The following is a 22,808-nucleotide window of genomic DNA, read 5'->3' as shown; positions in this document are numbered from 1 at the left end:
TCCCTACACACTAATATATTTATAGCCGTCCTTTTAGTGGTAAATCAAGGAGTAGTACCTAAATGAATTTACACAAATGCAACGGAACATTATTATGCTGTAAGGAACAATAAGCAAGATGACTTATATGAACAGATGGCAATAAGTAGAACTACTGAAAAAAATAAGCCCAATATTGTAGCGACAATATAAATATTGCTTAAACTAGCACTAAGAAATTAAATGATTTGTCCATGGTCACATCGCCAGTGTATGTCAGGCAGAATTTAAATGTTTTGTATTTTATCCATTATGCAATACTGCCTCGGCTCTAGACATTAATTTATATTAGTATTGATACAGTGGAAGTAAAATGGTCTATAGTTCCATTAAAATGGATAATACTGAAGTAATCCTAAAATTATTTTACCTAATGCCAATAGCTCAAATTGTGAGAAACAGCTAAAGTGGTCATTTGAATTTCAAGCATATTGGAACTATGGAAAGGTAATCTTAGAATATGATTTCCAATTCCAATATAAAGCGTTCACAGAGACCACCTCAAATTTGTGCTCTCCAACTTAAAACATATGATAGATAAGGGGAATTTCAAAGATGTAAAATTATTCTTGACTTGAACAGAACTGATAAAAAGACATACTCATGTATTACTAGAAAAGGAAGTGGGTCAGTAAGGTAGTGAGAGTAAAGTAGGATGAGATAGCTTATGTGCCACACTAGTAACCCTTTCTTATCAAAATAAAGAGAAAATAAAACAAAAATCATATATAAGCAGATAATTTCCCATTACACCAGTGCTATCATTGTGTATGTTATTACCCTGGTTTTCTTTTGTTCAAAAAAGTTCATGTAAGTCTTCCCAGGCTTTTCTGTATTCAACAATGCATTATTTTTTATACAGAATAGTAATATTAATCATTCCCCACAGAGTTCTGCTATAAATATTTATATCATGACTTTCTTTTTATCATTAATTTCCTGGACAACTATCCCTGAATCTCTAATTCAAAGTGTATGGACATTTTATGGTTTAGACTTGTTGGACCAATTTATAGCTGTACCAACAATGTATCCATGTCCCTCTCTTCTTAGAACCCTTTCAACATTATGCATTCTCACCATGAATAAATCTTTGCTAATTTGCTAGCAATGAAGTTAAATTCCAGTGTAATTTGGCTTTACACTTCTTTTATTAATGATTTGGAGAATTCTTTCCTATGGTTTTTAAGGGTAGGAGATTTAAGCAATGCTTGTTCTTTGGTTTCATGTATTTCATTATTTTTGTTAGCTGCCTACATCAGCAAACCCTTACAAGAGAGTACAGCACAAATTTTAGCAGAAACAGATAATCTTGTACCACTATTTCATGATTTCATATCTGCCAGTCTCTTCTCCACAACTAAGTAAGCTTTTTAAAAAGATACCTGTGGCCTTGTCCTGAACTCTTGAGTTACTATGCAAGTCCTCTAACACAAAGGTGTTAAACTCAAGGCAAAACTCTCCAGTTTAAAATGTATTGTAAAAATGTTTAATAAAAGAAACAAGTATACCACCTATAAGATGTCAATTTGTGATTTTCTAAGTCAATATGCTGTTTGAGAGATGTTTCTATCTGACTCTCCTGCTCTAACAAAGAGCAAGCTAGAATTCCTCCTAGGTGAGCTAGGAGACCTTTCTGGCCCACCCCTTAGATCTTCATCTGATGAAGCTCCGACACTCATCATGCTAAAAGCATTTTCTGATGGACAGGAAAGTAATGTTTCTCTAAGAGGACTGAGACATGTTTGCATGCAACAGGTGGAGGAGGAAAGGAGGGAATCTAATAGAGAAACTGGGAATAATAAATGATAACAAAAATTTAATAGGCATAATTAAAATAGTTACTAGGACAGATTGATTAATCTCTCCCCATATGCAGATTATTTATTTCCTCAAAGACAGTTCTAAGCTAATATCTTTTCTACTTTAAAGGATCTTCTCTTCAACTTCTTGATTTCTTTCACATTTCCTTATATTGGGTATGTTTTTTAGAGGTGGGGTGGGGTGGAGTGAGGTGAGGAGTACATTCAAAGAACTGATTTCCTGGTGACTATTGATAATAGGGCAGGATGACAGGAAGTTTGTCAATGTGGCCAGAAGCCAGAATTACTAAATGTAATAAAGTTCTTGAAGAACTCAAGAACTCCATACACCTCTATTCCTAAGTTAGAACTAGTCATGAAAAGAATGTTGGGGTTAAGAATCCAAATGAATACTGTAAATCAAAAGCATTTAACTAAGCCACCTTTCCTGCTCAAGATTCAAGAAATCTGTGGTTCTGAGTTAGTAAATTTCATCTCACAGAAGGTATTTAAACAGAGACTGAAACTAGGAATTCAGTACAAGGTGAGATTGCTGCAAAGAGTGGGAAATAGGATTGTTTAACCTGAGGCCCCTTCTACCTCTAAGAGTCTATAAAGCTGTACAACACAATCCTCATTTAGATATATATAAGTATTTTACTTACCCCAAGAGGATTATCACTCATTTAAAATTCCATATTCTCTATGTTTTACATACAGATGATTAAAATTCAGGAACTATCTTTGATGACAGTATAAATATTGGGGGGCAGATGTCATTAAAGGATCAATACTTGTGTCTATATATTGGTCTTATTTAGAAAACTCAAACCAGAGTCTTAGGACATATATACCACCTAGCATAAGGGAATAAGCACTGAAGCTGGAGATAAGAAGTTTGAAATCCATTTTATTAGTTAACCCAGCTGTGTAATCATGAGTGAATAGCAAACTTTCTAAAGCCAAGTTTCCTTGTGCAAAGTGTGGCTAAAACTTGTAGTAATAATTCACAGAGTTATGATAAGGCTCAAATGAGATAATCTATGTAAGGGCATCCAATTGGTAAAACAGAAAGGGCGTTGTACTTGGGAAGCAGGGAAGAGTTCTGGATTCAAGTTTCACTTTAAGATTAGGAAAGCTGTGTGACCAAAGGTTATTGAGTTTTTCCGTATGGAAAATGAGAATAGCTGAAACAATTACCTCAAAAATTGCTATAAAGGTTGCTATAAAGATCAAATGAGGGAACTGGATTTGATAATAGTGGCTGACATTTACGAATCAGTTTAAAATTTGCATATATTATTTCATTTGACCCTCACAAAAACCCTTTGAGATTGACACTAATGCATTTATAGGTAAAAAAACACTGAAAAGGGTGACATGACTGGATTATGGTAACACAGGTAGATAAAACAATTTAGAAAGTAGTAGTACAGAAATGTCAGCTAATATTATTATTATTATGGATTTACTTAAAAGTCCTCTATCATCTCTAAGCCCAGGCTGAGCAGATATGGATATTAGGCCAGCTCCAAGTACAAATTCTCACCGAGTTTTCTAGAATACATTCAATTTCGAAAGGCACATGACACACTAGCGCTGTAGCTCGGCTCCTTAGCTTTCATTGCCCGTTTGGGGGCAGCCGCTCGGCGCCTGGCAAAGATCCCCGATTTCCACCAGCTGGTGGCGGTTGAAGTCCCTGCTAAGAAACGTCACGGGAGCCGGCGGTCTCCTTTAGGAAGCTGAAGCTTGCCTTGCGGAGTCCGGGGCACCGCTCAGTTTAAAGAGGGGTTGGAATAGGGGAGGGTTGCGACGAAATAGACCTTCATTTCGGGAGCTACACCTTGTTCTCTATCTGGGAGAGAATAGAATAAGCGATGCGTGTAAAAGCGGAGGGGCGCTCGCATTCCGAGATGCAGACCCCGGTTCCCCCGAACCCGAGCTCACCCCCTCTCCTGCCAGAACATACTCGTGGAGTGGGCGGCGGCGACGTGTCGCGCGATGCCGGACTGACCAAGGGGTGACAAGATTCCCAGACCACCGTGGCGGGGTGCCGCGGCTCGGAGAGGTGGGGTGGTGTGTTTCTTTGATGGCCTACGAAACCCTGCTCTCCGGGAAGCCGTAAGCGTCCCGCAGGTTTGGAAAGGCTATCGTATCCACACTCGCGGCCCGGCCCAGTTCTTCCCCGACCGCAGCCCCTACTCACAGCCGGTTTCTTTTTTTATCTCCTCGAGTTCTTCGTCCCGCAATAACGTGGAGGCCCGAGAACCCATCTCCGAGACGGACGAGCTCCTCCCGAGGCAGAGGCGACAGCGGCGGCGGCAGCAGGGAAAGGGGGGAGGGAGAGGGAAGGAAGGGATAGGGGTCAGGAAGGGAAAGGCAGAGACTCTCGGCCGACCCGAGAGAGGACTGTGGGCGGGCACGAGGAGGAGGGCGGCCCGAGCGAGTCAGCCAATCGTAAGCAGCCTATCACCCCCGCGCACGGAACCGACGTCCGTGTAGCCTACCGCAGACCCGGTGTGGAAATCGCCGGCCCGACCCACGGGTTTAGTTATTGCGGGAGAAACCCCGCCCCCTGAAACCAGGTTACTTCGCCTTAAAAAGGGCAATGCCTGAGGCACATAGATACCTGGAATCCAAAAAAACTGTGGCCTGACAGGGTGACCTCAAAAATGAAGCTGAAGTGCACCCACGCCCTTTTTTTGCGTCCTCAAGGCCTGGTCTCTTCTATAGTCTGAAAAAAGCTCACTATGGGTTCCGCTTTACAGGTTGCTGGAAAGATTGGGGTGAAAAACAAAACAAAACCCCAAATCAACTCTTTTTAGTCCAGTTCTCTGGAGAAATGCAAGTCGGGAGTTGAGGGCTTCTGGTTTCTGGTGACGTATTGCCGCGCTCCCTCCTCCGCCCTCGGAGGGACGCGCCCATTGGCTCCAGCTGATTGGCTCGCTTGGAAACGAGCCAGCTCGGGCACCTGTGAGCAGGGCGAGCTAGCCGGGAAGTTGGCCGCGTTCTTTTCGAGCACTGGAGGCTCAGCGCGGCAGCACTCGGAATTTTGGGCCATAGCGACACTGAGCTCGGCCCAGTGCACTGTTCTTCGCCTTCAAACTCTCTTCGCTTATCTTCCGGGCCCGGCTCTTCCGACAGCCCGGGTAATGGCGTCCTACTCCTAGTTTGGCTTTGCTTGGGCCGCCTGTACTTCGTGGCTTCGAGGAATCACCGACTTGGGCCACACACTGCGCCTGTCTTCCGGCTCCCCTCCCTTGTATTTATTGTCCCCTCCGGTGCCCCCTAGCGAGGCCTCGAGTAGTCACGAACTCGGGCTTCATATACTTCTTCCCCTTTCCGTTCCATGGTAGGAAAAATCCTTTCCCACCATCAGAAAAGGGTATAAGTTTCCGGGGCAGCGGCAGGTGACCAACAATTTCCTTTATTTCATTATTGAAATAATGAAATGCTCAAGGAAGCCTTGAAAGCCATCCATTTTGTTGCCAATAATTTTCATATTTCACAAATGGTCTACTCGTTTATCTTTTTTTTTTTTTTTTTTTTTAAGTGACAGAATAGTCCCAAATAACTTGTTGACCCTTGAAGAAATCAAGGAACTTTTTTTGTTTGTTTGTTTGTTTTGCATTGCAGATTGTTGATTAGAAAAATCATGATAGCCTTGGAAAAGATAGGCATTTCATTTTAAATTCGCTTCATTGCAGATAAATCTGGTCGGATTCACGACCAGCTTAAAATCTATGATCTGTTAAATTCCATCATTTTTTTTTTTTTTCTAATCCTTAACCTGCTCAAATCTTGATATTTTAGATTGCTGCTTTATAGTTAAAAACTTTCCATTGCTGATATTTCCTAAGGTTTCCTTCTACTTTTTACCAGCAAATCCGTCAGATCATAGGATTATTTCTATTTTCTAATTATATTTTAAATTTCCCCTGTTTTTAGAATATGTATTCACATATACAACTTGTAAAGTCTCATTCTTTAAGCCACTTCGAGAAGGAACTGAGAAGAGTTATTGTGTATATTTAAAATTGGCTACCTTAGCTTTTATAATACAAAAAAGTGTGCTGCTACTTTTAATTTTTGAGTGGGATCTGCTCTATTGTATCCCACTGTTGACATAGAGGTGAACCTGGAGTGCCACTGGAACAAAAGTTCTGCAAGGCACTACTAAGCATGGAAAGTTAATATCTTTTCCTCCAGACTATATGGTTATCCTCTCAAGGAGACAGTTGGCAACAAGGCAGTTTATTTTTCAGTTACAGAAACTCAAAAAACAACTAAGGTGAAGGAGTTTGTACTCTCCATTGGTGGAGGGGAGTAGTCAGTAAAGTCTTAGATCCTTGAAATATTAAATGTGTTTGTATCTTAATCCTTTGCTTTTGTACATCTAATATAACTTTTTTCAAGGTTTTGCTTTAACTTGTTCACCAACTTAATAATAGTCCTACTCTATTTTAATGTTATACATGATGAAATAGATATATTATTGTGGTTTTGTTATTATTTATCTATTTAATAATAATTAAGATTTGATATTAATAATTAGCTATGTTAAAAGCAAATTTTGAAGCAAATCAAATAAAGTAAGGTAATAATAGAAGGAAACTGCACATTTTTCTCTTTTATTAGAATAAGTTTTGTTTATTTTTTGTTATTTGTAAATTTTACCTATTTAACTTAGGAAAATTAATTTAAAATTTGCTTGAAGAATATGATCTTTAATTTTTCTTTGTGCTGTGATATATTTTGACATATATTTTGGAGATTATGCTGTATGCTGGATATGATTTAATATTCTGTTCCTGCTGTTAGCTTTCATTCAACATTCTTCAAGCAGTTGTATTAGGTTCAGAGATACCCATTTATTTTCCTAGAGTGATGTGATGTAGTTATAATATTTAAATATCAGGCTGAATAAATAGAAACCAATAATGTTTTGGACAACAGTTCACAATGTTGGTTTGTTTCTATTTGCTTATATTTTGTTTAAGAAATATTCTTTAGTCATATAAATTTATGTATTGCCTCTTTGACCTCTTAGTTAATGAAGTAGGAGAATTTTCCTATAATTCTTTGATTTTCATTATATGACTTTGGGTTGATGTTTGTGATAATATATTTCTTTCAAAGAACCATTATGTACTTCCTGAGAGAGCTCATAGCATAGTGCTTGGGCATATAATAGGAACTTAGTAACTGTATCGAGTTAATAATTCTTATTCTTTTGTTTCTTTCAGGTAAAAGAAAAGGAAAAGCCAATAGCAAAAAACTTTTATCTCATTTTCTTTTTGATTTTCAACTGCTTAGGAAGCTGCAAACTTGAAGAATTATTTTTAGTATCAAACAAGATGGATCCCAGCAGTGATTACCATTTCTTAAACCAGATTTTGGGTAGAAGGGTGAAAATCACTTTAGTCTGTGGCATCTTCCAGGGCGTGCTTCAACATGTGGATCCTAGCAAGATTATTGTTCTGAAAAAAGGTCTTATTCTGTTTATTTAAATTTTATTTTTTATTTTTTTGCTGAGGCAATTGGGGTTAAGTGACTTGCCCAGGGTCACACAGCTAGGAAGTATTAAGTATCTGAGGGCAGATTTGAACTCGGGTCCTCATGACTTCAGGGCTGGTACTCTATCCACTGTGCCACCTAGCTGCCCCTCTGTTTTTTTTTAATCTCCTAATTACCATTCTCTTAAATGAACCATGATTAAGATTTAAATGATAACATTTGATCATTTGGATATTGAGCCATTCTCTGCTTTGAGGGAAATTGGAAGGTTGGTTAGACTTCTTTTTCTCAACAGGAGAGACTGCGGCAGATAATGCTTTACATAACAGCCCATAACTCTATAACCTTTTTTGCCTGTCAAAGTTTCTATAATCCTTTTTTCCATTAAGATGAAAAATGTATTCCAATTCACACACTTCATTTACAAAGAGTGTTAAATTCACAGAATTGGGTTTGGGATCCTTGGAAATAATTTATTCCAATTACCTTATTTTACAGAGAAGAAATGTAAGGTGAAAAGATACTGACTTGGCTAGGTTTACTCAACTAGTTAAATGATAAATCTAGGTAACCACTTAGTAAGGTGCTAAATCCTCTAAGTCTAGTTCTGTGTAATTTTTTTATATAATTATTTATATCCTTTGGGAAATATTTATCCTTATTGCTTGTGAATATATTTCACATGAAAACACCTAGTATTAAGGATAGCAGCTATTTTTTTAATAAGTTTTTATTTACCAGATATATGCATGGGTAATTTTACAACATTGACAATGGCCAAACCTTTTATTCTAATTTTTCCCCTCCTTCCTCCCCCTCAGATGGCAGGTTGACTAATACATGTTAGATATGTTAAAGTATAAATTAAATACAATATATGTATACATGTCCAAACAGTTGTTTTGCTGTACAAAAAGAATCGAACTTTGAAATAGTATACAATTAGCCTGTGAAGGAAATCCAAAATGCAGGCGGACAAAATCAGAAGGATTGGGAATTCTATGTAGTGGTTCATAGTCATCTCCTAGAGTTCTTTTGCTAGGTATAGCTCGTTCAGTTCATTACTGCTCTATTGGAACTGATTTGGTTCATCTCATTGTTGAAAGTGGCCACATCCATCAGAATTGATCATCATATAGTATTGTTGAAGTATACAATGATCTCTTGGTCCTACTCATTTCACTCAGCATCAGTTCATATAAGTCTCTCCAGGCCTTTCTGAAAGAACAATAATATTCCATAATATTCATATACCACAATTTATTCAGCCAATCTCCAATTGATGGGCATCCGCGTAGTTTCCAGTTTCTGGCCACCACAAAGAGGGCCGATAGCAGCTATTTTAAAAGACTTCCTTTCTCAAGATGCTTTTACAAGAGAACTTTTCTCTATTTCTAATGAAACAGAATTTGAAGAAGGGAGTGATGGGAGAAGAATCCCTTTTTGCTGCTCAGGCATTCTGTGATACAAATTGCAACTTGGAACCTATGTTCTACACAGACACTGTAGTTAATGATATTTAGTTATTTGTTCAACTGTGTTAATGTTATTGTTCAGTTGTTTCAGCAATTTCAGACTCTTCGTGCTCCTATTTGGGGTTTCTTGGCAAAGACAGTGTAGTGGTTGCTTTCTCCATTGTATTTGTGTTAATTAGCCTTTGTGTTTTAATTTCCTGATTAGTTATAACATAATTTCTGTGGAAAAGTGAGTTCCAAATTTCAAATTGTATTTACAAATGAACTTTTTGAACACGGTCTGTTTGTAAGAGGCACAGTAGGGTACAGTTTATAGTAAGAAAATAGGGGATTATGTCCTGGGCTCAGGCCCTGTCACTAATTAGTCATGTGAACCTGGATGTGTCGCTTAATTGCGCTATAGCTCAGTACCTCATTTATGAAAGGGGATATAGTATTTGTATAACCACCGTTTTGCAAACCTTAAGATTTATGTAAGCTATAAATATGAACTATTATTGTTAAGTTGGAGAAATACCTTTGTTCTGAAAGGTAATATAGTAGGGAGAGATTTGTGGTTAATTAATATCTGGGTTTTAATTTCTCTGCCACATTTTATGACCTTGAATATATTCTTGAGACATGTTTCCTAATGAGCAAAATGAAGTTTAAGAAAAATTTAGATGGCTATTATGGGCATCAGTGAAATCATAGAAGTAAAATAATTTTGAAAACTACATACTTCTGTGCAAATCAAAAGTATTATTATGAAATTAATCTCGATTGTCAGCAGTTGCCTGTATTATCTATTATATTAGATAATATTACTATATTATCAGGACTATTCTAATTCAAAGGCCCCCCCTTTTTTTTCTGAAGTGTAGGTATTGACTTCTTACCTGAATTTTTAATTGTAGGGAGTGGAAGGAGGGGTTAAATATGCCAGCTGGTGTTTTCTGTTGAATTTATTCTTCTATTCAAATTTAAGCATTTTAAGCTTTTAAGAGACAAGTTATTTTATAGATTTGGGGTAGTTTCGTTATTAATATATGATATTTTGTTAATGTCATTTTTCAAAAACATAGTCAAGAATTTGGAGACTGGCAGAAGTGTCCCAGGAGTGAAGATGTTTTTTGGCCATGAAATTGTGAATGGTGAGTATTTCATCTTAAATAGGAATATTGATATTAACCCTATTAGTAAACTGAAGTTTGATTCTCCAATAGTTGGAATAAAAGAACAGTATTACTTTATTTTATTATGATAGGACTTACTTTCTTAGATTCTTGATAATATTTTTTATTTTTATTTTATTTATTTTTTTGTTGAGGCAATTGGGATTAAGTGACTTGCCCAGAGTCACACAGCTAGGAAGTGTTAATTAAATGTCTGAGACCAGATTTTGAACTTGGGTACTCCTGATTTCAGGGCTGGTACTCTAGCCACTGCACCACCTAGCTACCTCCTATAATATATTGTTAAAGAGAAAATTAACTGATATTCTTTGTATAGCATGACAAAGAAATATGTTTAGGAAAATTGTACATGTTTAACCTATATTGGATTCCTTGCTGTCTTGTGGAGGAGGGAAAGGAGAGAGAAAGAAAAATTTGGAACACGAGGTTTTGCAAAGGTCAGTGTTGAAAACTTTTCATGTATTTGGAAAAATAAAATATTATTGAAAAAAATTTTAAGAGATTATGAAATATTCTCATACTCCTCAAGGAAATTTCATTAAATATAAAGCCACTGGAATTTTCCATGTAGTTTTATCTTTTCTTACTATCTTGTAGTATTATGTAAGAGCATCTTACTGTATGTTTGTTAAATTCATTTCAATAAAAGTTTATTAATTCAGTACTTTAGGTAATAAAAAACAGAAATGAGAACTTCTTTGCCTTCAAGAACATTCTACTGGGGGAGATTAAATATGTGTACATAGATTAAATATGACAATAGATAGGAAGTGAAAGTAAAATGGCCCAAGGAAAATATGGAAAGGAAGAGAACACTTTAGAATACATCACAAAAGGAAGTAATACCTGTGCTTTAAAGGAAGATACAAAGGAAGTTTCCCCAAAACTTAGAGGGAGAGCATTCCACTATGCAGAGTATGACTATATGAAGGTGGGAGGCAGTATATTGAGTTAGGAGAAATGGCAAGTAATCCTGTTTGCCTGGAACATATTATGAATAGAGGTAAAGTGAGTGGTAGGTAATTTGGTACTAGATACTGGTAGGAATGGGAAAGAGGTCTCTTATTTACTTCCAGGTCAAGGAGTTTGCATTTTATCATAAAGGAGATAGGGGTCTACTGAGAAGAATAACATTATCTGGCCTATGGTTTAAAAACTTTTTTTTGGGGGGGCAATTATATCATGAAAGAGAGCAACTGAAAGTAGGAAGACCAGTTAGGAGCTTTTGGTAATTGTCTTGGCAAGAGGCAATAAAGCCCTGAAGCAGTGATAGTTTTGTTAGTTAGTGGAAAAAAGGAAAAGAGATAAGAAAAATGTTTTAGAGCTAGAATCCATCAGATTTGGCAGCTAATCTATTATGTAAGGCATAAAGAAGAAGGAAGAATCCGGGATGACTCTGAGGTTTTGAACCTCATTGTTTGGGAAGATGGTGATATTCCCAACAGAAAGAGGGAAGTTTAGAAGGGGAGGAAAGGGAAAGATAAAAGTTCATTTTGGGAGATGCTAAATTTGAAGTGCTAGAGGTGGATATGATTAATATGCTATTGAATGTACAAATTTAGGAAATTTGTTTAGGAATTTAAGAAATATAGTAAGGGAGTGTGTAATGTGAATTGAGAGTAGATCACATAAAAAAAGAGAATGTGTAATAAGCAGAGCAAGTCTTTTTTTAAATTAAAGTTTTTCATTTATAAAACATATGCATGGGTCATTTTTCAACAATGATCCTTGCAAAACCTTCTGTTCCAAATTTTCCCCTCCTTCCCCCAACCCCTCCCCTAGATGGCAGATAGTTCAATATATGTTAAATATGTTAAATTAAATATATGTATACATATTTATATAGTTATCTTGCTGTACAAGAAAAATTGGATCAACAAGGAAAAAAAACTGAGAAAGAAAACAAAATGCAAGCAAACAACAACAGAAAGAGTGGAAATGCTATGTTGTCCATACTTGGTTCCCACAGTCTCCTCTCTGGGTGTAGATGGCTCTCTTCATTACTGAACAATTGGAACTGGTTTGAATCATCTCATTGTTGAAGAGAGCCACATCCATCAGAATTAATCATCGTATAATCTTGTTGTTGTCATGTATAATGATCTCCTGGTTCTGCTCATTTCACTTAGCATCAGTTCATGTAAGTCTCTCCAGATCTCTCTGAAATCATCCTGCTGGTTATTTCTTATAGAACAATAATATTCCATAACATTCATAAACTATAATTTATTCAGTCATTCTCCAATTGATGGGCATCCACTCAGTTTCCAGTTTCTTGCCACTAGAAAAAGGGCTGTCACAAACATTTTTGCACATGTGGGTCCCTTTTCCTCCTTTAAGATCTCTTTGGGATATAATCCCAGTGGAAATACTGCTGCAAAGGGTATACACAGTTTGATAACTTTTTGAGCACAGTTCCAATTTGCTCTCCACAATGGTTGGATCTGTTCACAACTCCGCCAACAATGTATTAGTGTTTCAGTTCTCCCACATCCCCTCCAACATTCATCATTATTTTTTCCTGTCATCTTAGCTAAACAGAAAGGTGTGCATTGGTATCTCAGAGTTGTCTTAATTTGCATTTCAGCAGAGCAAGTCTTCCAAGACAGTGAGTCCTGAAAGACACCTATGTTTTGAGGGTGGGAGTAGCATGATAAATTAGTGGAGAATGAAATGATCAGTCAGGTTGGAGAAAAGAGGGAGAAAGCAAGGTTATGAAAATAGGGAATCCAGGAGGCAGAACTGATCATGACTAATGAAAGCTATGCAGAAATCATAGAAGAGGAAGATTGAGAAAAAGCCATTGGATTTAGTAATAAGTAAAGCATTTGGTAAACTCTAAAAAAAGTAGTTTCAATACAGGTCTATATTAATGGAAAGAATTCTTCCCATTGATAACTTAAAATAATATGAAAATTTGTTAACATAAGAAAAGAAGACTTGGCAAATATGGTACATACATAAAAGGAAATGGCCTTATAAATCATTTGAGTGACCACAAAAGTTTTGAATGGGCTGGCAGAAAGAAAGAGAACAGAATGATCTCAGCTGTTGTTGGGACAGCTGAAAAGCTAAAAAATCTCCTCCCTTTCATTGTATAGATGGGGAGGATGGCTCGTAACATGGTATCAGATAACAACGTTTGGTTTTGATTTTTTTAAAATCTTAGAAAGGAAGAATCGTTGGAGAGAGAATATACAGAAGGGGTATAAAAGCAAAAGGCTTTATGTTTCTTAGTTTACTTCTTGTGTTGTTTAACAAAATCAGCGTCTGTTTTTGAGGGTTTGTGGTGGTTTCCATGTAGGGGAATTGTCTTTTTTTTTTTTTTTTTTTAGTGGAACTGCTGGATGATATGGAACAAGGAGTAGGAGAAAAGACAACTTCTGTCAGGTATAAAGAATCATTTTTTTAAAAAAATAATTGTCTTTTAGGAACTTTGCCAAGAAAACAATGTCACTCTGATTAGGATAAAAAGTCTTTCCTATACTTTGTATAGGGGATATAGGGATGGCTTTTTCTATTTTGTAGGTAATTTTACTCTCTCAAGAGAGTCTAAGCTAGAAGAACTAGGTCTTTTTTTTTTTAATTAAATTCAGTCAGTCAATAAGCATTTATTAAGTGTCTGCTACGTGCCAGGTATGCTAAGGGCTACGTGCCAGGTATGCTAAGGGCAAGATCATCCTTATAAGATCTGCAGTGTTATAGTACTGATATAAGATAAAATCTATATGTGTCATTGATAGTAGAGAATAAATACTTCTGAGTGTTGTCTTAATGTAGGGATAGCCTAAACACAGAAGGAACAAGGATGGATAAAGTGAAAGAAGCAGACCAGAGTCTTCTGAATGATTCAGCTTCTCCTTCCTTTGAGTCACATACTATCACCTTGCTGAATGACTTAAAATACAGTCCATCAGGTAATTAACTGATAAGGGGCCCGGAAGACAGAATCTTATATTATGAATTTTCCACAATGAAATTTATCATGGTTTAAAACTTTTCAGGATTTGACCTAGTATTGATTGTGCTAATGAAAAGTAAGATTATTCCTGAAATATTTAACCTGCATCATTTCCTCTGGGTAGCTGTGTAATAAAATAAGCTGTATTGAAAATAGGCTAAATAGGGGGGCAGCTAGGTGGTGCAGTGGATAGAGCACCAGCCTTGAATTCAGGAGGACACGAGTTCAAATGTGATCTCAGACACTTAACATTTCCTAGCTGTGTGACCTTGGGCAAGTCACTTAACCCCAGACTCAAAAAAAAAAAAGAAAAAAAAAAAAGAAAGAAAAAGATAAAAAAAGAAAAAAGAAAATAGGCTAAATATATCATACAAACTGGCAGCTAAGTGGTGCAGTACTTCACAGAACACCAGGCCTGGAGTCAGAAAGACATCTTTCTGATTTCAAATGTGGCCTCAGATCTTGTAAGAATTATTATGAAAATAACATAGAATATAACTAGAAAGGATTTTTAAGGTTTCTTTACAAAGATGAAAATATTGCATTATCAAAGGAAATTGTTGCTGGTATTCTCTTTCCTGTGCTATGTTCAAAGTATAGATGTGGGGATAGTAGAGAGGCTTTACCAGACAATAATGAAAGTAGGTATTTGATTTGCAAAGGGGGAAGATTAATGAAGATAGTCAAAATTGGAGGATCAGTTAATGAGAGAGTTGTCTGTAATGTTGTCTTTCTCATTTAGAGGAAGATGTGACGTACACAGTAGTTAATCAGTTCCAACAAAAGTTTGGTTCGGCTGTAAGTATTATTTAAAATTCTTTGTCATATCTTTCTAGATTTTAACATTACTGATCAAAATTCTACAATTTTAGATAGGTTTGTGCATTGATTAGTTCTGATTTTATAAAGAGTTTCTTAATTTGAGAAATTTTAGGGATGAAAGATTTCATTTTGGTTTAATGATTAATAAAAGAAACCTGAAATTTATAGAACTTTATAATTGGAAAGAATGTTAGAGGTTTAACTCCTGAGTCTCGAAGCATGAGTCCATTCTAAATTAGAAGAAATATGGTTCTATTCTGTTTTCAATCATTCAACAAGCAACTTGTTCTAAATTTTGTCCTTTTCACTATTGTAATAGATTTAGAGATGGAAGAGACTTTTGAAAACCATAATGCTTTCTTTTCTTTTTATTTCTTCCATCAGTTTTACAAATATTGAAGTCATTTCTGAGATAGTATGTAACTAGTCTAAAGTCTCACAGAGAATAAATGAATGAGCTCCAAATCCAGTGCTCCCTCCACTGTATCATGCTTTCATGCAGAACATTTTAGTTTCTCTGAACAAAGAAAGACACTGTACCAATATCAGTAACAGAATTGTAGAATTTGGAATTAATGATACTTGAATCTTGAAATTTCTCTGCAAAAACAATAGCATTTGTGCTGGAGGGAACTGTTCCAGTTTCTGTTTGTGATTTGTAAATGTGGTTCATTTTCCAGGTTGGGGTTTCTATTCTGAGTTTACCAGTGAAAGAAATAAGTAATGCATAATGTAGGTTTAGTAAGGCAAGTTTTATAATATAACAGGTTCATCAGAGCATAGATGTTTATTTTATGTGAAAATTCTTTCATTAGCAAAATCTGTGGCCTGCTAATATTCCTCTTCTTTAATATTCTTCTTCTTTAATGATTAACCTGAGAGTTTCCAGGAACTGTTTCCTTTTGGTTGTTACTAGATGCTGCACATCAAGAAACAGAGTGTCCTGAGTGTGGCAGCTGAAGGAGTTAATTTATGTCGTCATGGGAAACTCTGTTGGCTTCAGGTGAAGAAAAAAATATTTTCAATCTGGTTATTAACATTTCTTTTTAACTTAGCTATCTCAGAATATTTTAAACTGTCAAATTTTTGTTGTCCATTTAACATGTAAGAATTTAGATAAAATTGAGTTTTTGGCTTGTAAAACTTTATGTGACAGACTACTGTGTTCATAGTGGCATATAGCTATTATCTAGTAGCAATTACATGTTACTTCTCATTCCTTCTAAATCTTTGTTTTTTGAGGGAATTACTAAACTATTGAAGGTAAATTAGCGAAACATGATGAGATTTCAGTTTTTCCAGAGAAGAGGTAATGTATATAGACACTATGTTGGTCTCTTTCCTTTGAAAATATCCCAGATTATTTGTAGTTTCTTTTTAAAATAATTGTAAACCTGTTTTGAAAAATCTTTATTTTATAGAGCACCAGCTGTGAAGTCAGGAGGACCTGAGTTCAAATCTGGCCACTTAGCACTTCCTTGCTGTGTGACCCTGGGCAAGTCACTTAACGCCAATTGCCTCAGCAAAAAAAAGAAAAAAGAAAGAAAAATCTTTATTAACATATTCCATAGCATAAAAGCATGGATGTCAAACTTCTTGTCACATTTTTACCATTATTCAGTCCTTGTACTCTTTCCTCCACTTCTCAGTCCTGGAGTATATGTGTCTGTATATATATATTTTTAAATAGGTGGCAACAAGTAGTCGGGTTTACTTATTTGACATTTTCCTTCTGGGAAGTCGAGCTTTCAATAATGGACTTCAGATGGTATTAGAAGATAGAAAGATTTTGAAGGTGAGTATAAGTAAGTCTCCTAATATGTGGAATGAAGTTGGGTAGTCTGAGATTGGTATTTGTTGTGCCATTCAGATCTTAATTACTTTGTTTTCTTGTTCCTCAGGTTATTCATGATTGTCGTTGGCTTTCTGACTGTCTTTCTCATCAGTATGGAATTGTACTTTCCAATGTATTTGACACGCAGGTGTGTGCAATAATAATAACTGATATTTTCATCATATTATGCCATACAAAAATTTTCCCATTACCTGGGGGAGGCAGGAGTGCAGTTATATTATCCCTAGCGTACAGGTAAGATAGAGGCCTAGAGAGGGATTTATTTGCTTAAAATTACCCTTGTATAAGTGTTAGAGCCAAGATTCCAGCATGGGTCTTTGACTTCTTCACTTCATTACTCTTGTCACTATTTCTCTGTAAATCTCTTCTGGCATATAGAGCTATATTGGAATATGTGTATTTTGTTGTTTTGAATCTACAGAAAACAATAGATTCTGATTCAGAAGAAAAAATGAGTCAGTTTGTATTATAGGATATATATTATTCTTTTTTCCTAAATTCACTTGAAAGAAATATGACAAAAAAATAAAGTAAAAACCTTATTATGCCAAATGGCCAATTCCCTTGTATAAAAAGGAGAAATTCTGAAATCTAGCAGTGACTCACAAGATCTCAGAATTGAAAGGAACTCAAAAGCCCTCATAAGTATTCATTTATCCTTTACTAGAGACTTTCACTGTACCTCTTTGAGGTTGCTTTTGTAGTTAGGAAATTGTTCTCTACATCAAGGCTTTGAGGTCCTTCACTATTTTGGTTATCTTCTTATGGATGCTTTTCAGTTTAAGAACATTGCAGTCTATCTTAAAACATGGAACTTCAAATAGAAAACAGTCTTCTAGCTGTGGTTTAAATGGGAACGTTTGTCCTTTTGTTTTATAGCACCTCTCCATTTCCCAGCACTCTTTCGGGAATCACTAATGGTATGGGTTAGCAACCACATCTGCAGGTTCTTGTAGTCACTTCCAGGATAGAGATGGAGCACTTTAGAATCTATCTGTGGACTTTAGCAGACAGAGCTCAAAGTAAAATGTTTTCTTATTAAATATCTTGGATTTTAATATCCTATTAATCAGTTTTGTTTTGTCCTTTCCAGTTCAGAGAATTCTATTTGTAGTTCTCCAATGTTTACTCAGATATTGTACTTCACTCTTCTGGTTCTGAGATGTTAGGATTACCAGGTGAGAACTCAGTGGGGCGTGGGGAAATACTTCCACCAATGAACTTGTTCCTCTTAGAATTCCTAAGGTGTAAACTCCCTTTAAAGACCCGAACCAAAGGTCTGAGCCAGAGAACTGTCAAGTCAACCTGAGTTCTCACCTTGTAATTGTCCAGACAACCCGAGTTCTCACCTTGTCACTGTCCAGACAACCTGAGTTCTCACCTGGTAATCCTAACACTCTCAGAGGCATATCTTGATAAATATTGCCATTTTACACCTGTTCTCTCTTTCTTCTTACTTGTTTTCTTGTTTTAGAGCCATATCTATTCATGGGCCTCATCCCACCAAGTCTCAGAAATGACTGTGAAGTAAAACTTGGCCTCTTACTATCAGGATCTCCGTGTTATTTTGCTAGTCACCTGTACTTTGTACATTTGTATGTAGACATATAAAAACATGGCTTTTAGTGCTCACTCTTTGTAGACAATATCAGGAGGTAAAAAATGAATTGCTTGTGGGAAAGGGTTTATATGTTCAAACTGGGCAAAGCAAGGGAATGAAATATCCTCCATAATAGCATTCAGAGAGTGTCTAGCTCAAATGTCCTGTTTTCCTTAGAATTTTTTGGTATTTAGGATAATCTTAGCCAAATCCTAGTAGTCCAAATGTAAAAGAAAACTTTAAATTTCTGATTATAATCTTAAAAGCAAATTTCACAATGATTTGTAGTAAACCTTTTAAAGCTTCTCTTAGGCTGCCAGATTTGCGCCAATGCTGGGGTTCAGTGTTTTTGTAATTCTACATTATACTGTTTTCACACTGCACAAATAGTTTTGTGTGGTTATTTATTTGTTTTATTTTATAACAGGTAGCTGATGTCCTTCAGTTTTCCATGGAAACAGGTGGTTTTCTTCCACACTGTATCAGTACCTTGCAGGAGAGCTTAATTCGACATCTTAAAATGACCCCCAAATGTGTCTCCTTCCTGGATGACAAGCAAAAGATGGTTCAGGTGATTAATAGAGACTTTAAAAGAATATTCTGCATGAATTTCTTTTTCTGGTGTTTGTTCAAGTGACCAATCTTAAAAGGCTAGATGCAATCTTAAGATATGGATAACAATAAATTCTTAATTTTTCTGCTTGGGGAATATTTTTAACCTTTCTAAGACTAGTTTTATTGGATTTTCAAAGAGATGCTCTCTGAAAGCATTCAGTTTTCAAGTGTAGGGGTAGAGGGGCAAAATTCTTAAAGGATTGGGAATCAAAATTTTCTCAGCAGTTTCTCTCAAAGAAAAGATAATTTCTTCTATTCTTGTGGAGGTCTAACAATGATCCCCAAACTTTAGACAATGGCCACAACAACCATAAGTTGTTGTTCATTTAACTTTCCTAAGCCCAGCTCTAAATGAAGAAGTCTTCATCTGATTAGAAGTTACCGCTTTCTTATCATTAGAAACTTGAGGCAGGGCATGGGATATACTACTTCCTAATAAGGAACTATCAAGAAATAGCTGACTTATCAAATATGCATAGAACAATTATTTAATAAGCTACTACCCCTTGAGTAAAGGAAACATGGACAAAAGTAGATGTTAGTCTTAAATATCTGCTTATAATTCAGAAGACATTGTTTTGATGGCTACAGGAGAATCCTGAAATATGGTTTATGCGACCCCTCCCACCTTCCTTGCTGAAAGTTCTAGCCCTAGAGACAATGTATTTGCTGCCCCTTCGCTTGTTGCTTCTGGATGAGATGATGTCTGACCTGACTACACTGGTGGATGCATACTTGAATACCTATCGGGAAGGGTCTGGAGATTTGTTAGGAGGCACTGAGGTAGGCACAATTTTGCTTGTGGGTACATGACAAAGATTTTGATATTCTTAATTTTTTGGGAAAACAGTGCCTATTCTACTTGAAATGTTTACTAAGGCAGCTCATATGGACGTTATTCCCATTTGCAGATGAGGAAACTAAGAAATTATAAGATTTGTCCATCATCACATAGTAGGGCATAGCACCAGGACTTGAACCTAAGTTGAACTTGAACTGAACCATAATCAGTGTTATCATTTTATTGAGCTGTGTCCTAGTAGCTATACGAAACTTATATTGATGGTGTTTCCTGGGGATAGATGTTCCTTCTTCCTCAATAGTATTTTACTTTACCAATTACATGTAAAGATAATTTTTAGCTTTCATTTTTATAAGACTCTATTCCAAATTTTTCTCTCTTCCTTTATTTCTCTCCTCTCCAAGACAACAAGCAATATGATATAGATTAAATATGTATAATAATTTAAAACATATTTCCATATTATGTTGTGCAAGAAAAATCAAAAAGTAAAAAACCATGAGAAAGAAAGAATTTTAAAAAAAAGGTGAAAGTATTATGCTTCTATCCTATATTCAGTCTCCATAGTTCTTTTGATGCGGTTGGCATTTTCCATCCCAAGTCTATTGGAAGACAATTTTTCTTTTTGGAAACACATTCTGGAATTGTTTGGCACCATATATACATTCATACCAAGTTTTGTTTTCAAAGTTTTGTGGATGAATTTATTAATTTCCATCCTCAATGTTAGTTGATGCCACTAGAGGGCACTGTATTAACATAATTTAAGGTATAGACTTTTTTGCTTGCAAGTAAGTACATATTAAAGAGTTTTTTTGTTTTGTTTTGTTTTTTGGCTGAGGCAATTGGGGTTAAGTGACTTGCCTAGGGTCACACAGCTAGGAATTGTTGTGTCTGAGTCTGAATTTGAACTCGGGTCCTCCTGACTTTAGGGCTTGATACTCTATCCACTATGCTACCTAACTGCCCCCAATATTAAAGAGTTTTGAAAAAGCAGGAATGTTTCACTCTCTTTCCATAGCCATCATGTATGGAACTACCAGAGGAACTTCGTCAGTTGATGGATTTCCAGAGACTTCGAAGAGAACGAGCCATGAAAGATTATGAAACAAATGCAGAGGGGCTTCTTGTCAGACCACAGCTAACATATCCCAAAGAAAAGGCAGTGGAAGAAGAAGGGAAACAGAAAAGCACTAGAGGTTCTTTGTCTTTTGAAGGAGCCATGCTTCCTAAAACTTTGGATTTAGGATATCTCAAATCTCAGCAGGCTCAGGAAGATACATGTTTGCAGAAACAAGAAACAAAATATGACAGTAAACAAGTGAGAACAAAACATCAACATGCATCTTCCACAGGGAAGGCCACAGAAACTGGTGACTCTACCACAAAGACATCTAGTTGCTTTGGTTTACAGGGGTCAAAGGATGTCAGAGTAACTCAGAAAGAACAAACTGATATGCCAAACAAGACTCAGTCCAGCATGTCCTTGCAAGAGAAAATAGAGCTGCTGTTGATGGGGGGAAAGGAAGATGAGAATGTAGAAAACAAAGTGTCTGTCTCTTTCCCTTCTGTAGGAAACTAATGTTTAATCTCTTAGAAAGAGAACTATAGTTCCCTAATCTTACTCTAATCCAAAATAAGATTGGAAAAACCTTGAAGAAGCCTGGCTCCTAGCTAAATTCATACATAACTGCCCTGCAAACCTGGAAGCAGGCTTTCAGTCCCTGTAATGGAACATGTGTTCCACTTCCTAGTGGAAAACTTGTAAGTGTAGGAAGACTTAGTTTTTTCCCTAGTGTGTATAATTTCTGGTTCTTATATGTGATCTTTTCTGTTTTTTGTTTTTGTTATGGTGGGGGGTGAGAAAAAAGACATGTTAAATAATGGAGAAAGTCAGATTCAAAATTATAAATACCATTGTATGGCAAGGTTACCAGTGGCAGGAATAATTCTTTCTATTGTATACAGAAGTTTGAAGTAGAAGAAAATCTTATTTTGATTATCAAAAAGTCATTTCTCTATCTGGGGGAAGTTTGGTTTAGTTTTGAGAGAGGTGATGAATTTTAGTTTCAGTCATATTTATTTACCTGTGGAACACTTTATTTTAACCTTTACTATTTTTAATATGGTTTTTCTCCTTTGTTTTTAATGACTTTGTGCCATAGCACATCAGTGAATTATATTTCAAGTTTCTTTCTGCCAAGGAAATTCTTTTAGTTTCTTTAATTAGTTTCTTTGTACTCTATTTACTCCTGTTCTTGAAGCAATACACTGTCAACTGCTTAGCACATGGATTTGATTTACTGTTTTCATAAGTTGTATCTAATGGGTGTATTTTTCTTTAAATCCTTAGGCAAGGTCCTCAGGTATGTCTTTAGGTGCTGAGTGTTTGCTTATTGAGCCTATCTATGTAGTTTGAGATTTATATTTTTTCAAATTTTTGTTTTATTAAAGATAAACAAGTTTACATTGATACTTGATGTTCTCAAAAAATTTGCTCAGAAATTTTTATGAAATAATCCAGAAGAAACCTAGTTATCTTTAGAACATGGAACATGGTATTTTGGAAGGTTCTTTGTGTATCTCATATCCTAATTTTGGTGATTGGAATGGAAACTCATAACAAGGTGTTTGATAACTGCCTTAGATGAAGCCTGGAAAGACATAAGGAAATTGTCCTTACGTTTTTCCAGGCTTCATCTAAGGCAGTTATCACTTTGTTTAATTAAAATTTCTTTCCAAAATGATTGGACCAACTTATACTCCATATATGGAACGTTCTTGTACCTTCTTTTTATAACCGATAACAATAGTGATTATTCTCATCTTTTGTTCTTTACCTTTGAGGCAAAACCTCACATTTGTTTTGATAACATTTCTGTTATTAGTGATATGGAGCATTTCATATGATTGTTCATAAGTTTACAATTCTTATTCTGATGAGACTTTATATCTTTTGACTAATTTTTGAAGAATAGTTTTTGATCTTTTGTTATCCATGCATCTTAAATATCAGAATTTTATCAGAAATATTCTATGCAGACATCTTCCAATAATAAGATTTTTTTCTTAGAGGTTTATTTAGAGCCTTACATACATAATTTTTTTATAATTCTTTGCAATGACTTTCAAGAAGAAGAATATT

General features: G+C 35.8%; 2 protein-coding genes across 5 annotated transcripts in view; one reads left to right on the top strand and one right to left on the bottom strand.

The window, feature by feature from the left end:
- CHP1 (calcineurin like EF-hand protein 1) overlaps nucleotides 1-4,813 on the bottom strand; it is a 49,089-nt gene extending 44,276 nt beyond the window's left edge. The window contains exon 1 of one of the 2 annotated variants that reach the window (XM_074289332.1): nucleotides 4,048-4,813. In XM_074289332.1, the coding sequence (XP_074145433.1) occupies nucleotides 4,048-4,114 (67 nt within the window). In that variant the 5' untranslated portion in view covers nucleotides 4,115-4,813. The remainder of the gene's footprint in view (nucleotides 1-4,047) is intronic. The other variant, XM_074289331.1, reaches the window with a different exon arrangement.
- Nucleotides 4,802-21,591, top strand: EXD1 (exonuclease 3'-5' domain containing 1). 3 transcript variants are annotated; one of them, XM_074289321.1, is made up of 12 exons: nucleotides 4,802-4,990; nucleotides 7,088-7,331; nucleotides 9,898-9,966; nucleotides 13,344-13,398; nucleotides 13,789-13,925; nucleotides 14,712-14,767; nucleotides 15,708-15,794; nucleotides 16,482-16,586; nucleotides 16,693-16,773; nucleotides 18,674-18,817; nucleotides 19,453-19,644; nucleotides 20,685-21,591. In XM_074289321.1, the coding sequence occupies exons 2-12, from the start codon at nucleotides 7,199-7,201 to the stop codon at nucleotides 21,243-21,245; spliced, it is 1,620 nt and encodes a 539-aa protein (XP_074145422.1). In that variant the 5' UTR covers nucleotides 4,802-4,990; nucleotides 7,088-7,198; the 3' UTR covers nucleotides 21,246-21,591. The 3 variants fall into 3 exon arrangements, with proteins under 3 accessions (XP_074145422.1, XP_074145424.1, XP_074145423.1); XM_074289323.1 differs by having other exon boundaries at nucleotides 4,821-4,990; nucleotides 7,158-7,331; XM_074289322.1 differs by lacking the exons at nucleotides 13,344-13,398; nucleotides 13,789-13,925 and having other exon boundaries at nucleotides 4,865-4,990; nucleotides 7,158-7,331.
- The last annotated feature ends 1,217 nt before the right edge of the window (nucleotides 21,592-22,808 follow it).

Source organism: Sminthopsis crassicaudata, chromosome 2 (assembly GCF_048593235.1).
Source record: "Sminthopsis crassicaudata isolate SCR6 chromosome 2, ASM4859323v1, whole genome shotgun sequence".
NCBI lineage: Eukaryota > Metazoa > Chordata > Mammalia > Dasyuromorphia > Dasyuridae > Sminthopsis > Sminthopsis crassicaudata.
Note: the sequence above shows the minus strand (reverse complement) of the source record. Positions and strands in the feature narration are given on the sequence as shown.

Bases quoted from the DNA above. Each gene is read 5' to 3' on its own strand.
- EXD1 (XM_074289321.1), top strand. From the start codon at position 7,199: ATGGATCCCAGCAGTGATTACCATTTCTTAAACCAGATTTTGGGTAGA. The intron at 13,399-13,788 runs GTATAAAGAATC...GTCTTAATGTAG, and splicing joins GAAAAGACAACTTCTGTCAG to GGATAGCCTAAACACAGAAG. The intron at 15,795-16,481 runs GTGAAGAAAAAA...ATTTTTAAATAG, and splicing joins GGAAACTCTGTTGGCTTCAG to GTGGCAACAAGTAGTCGGGT.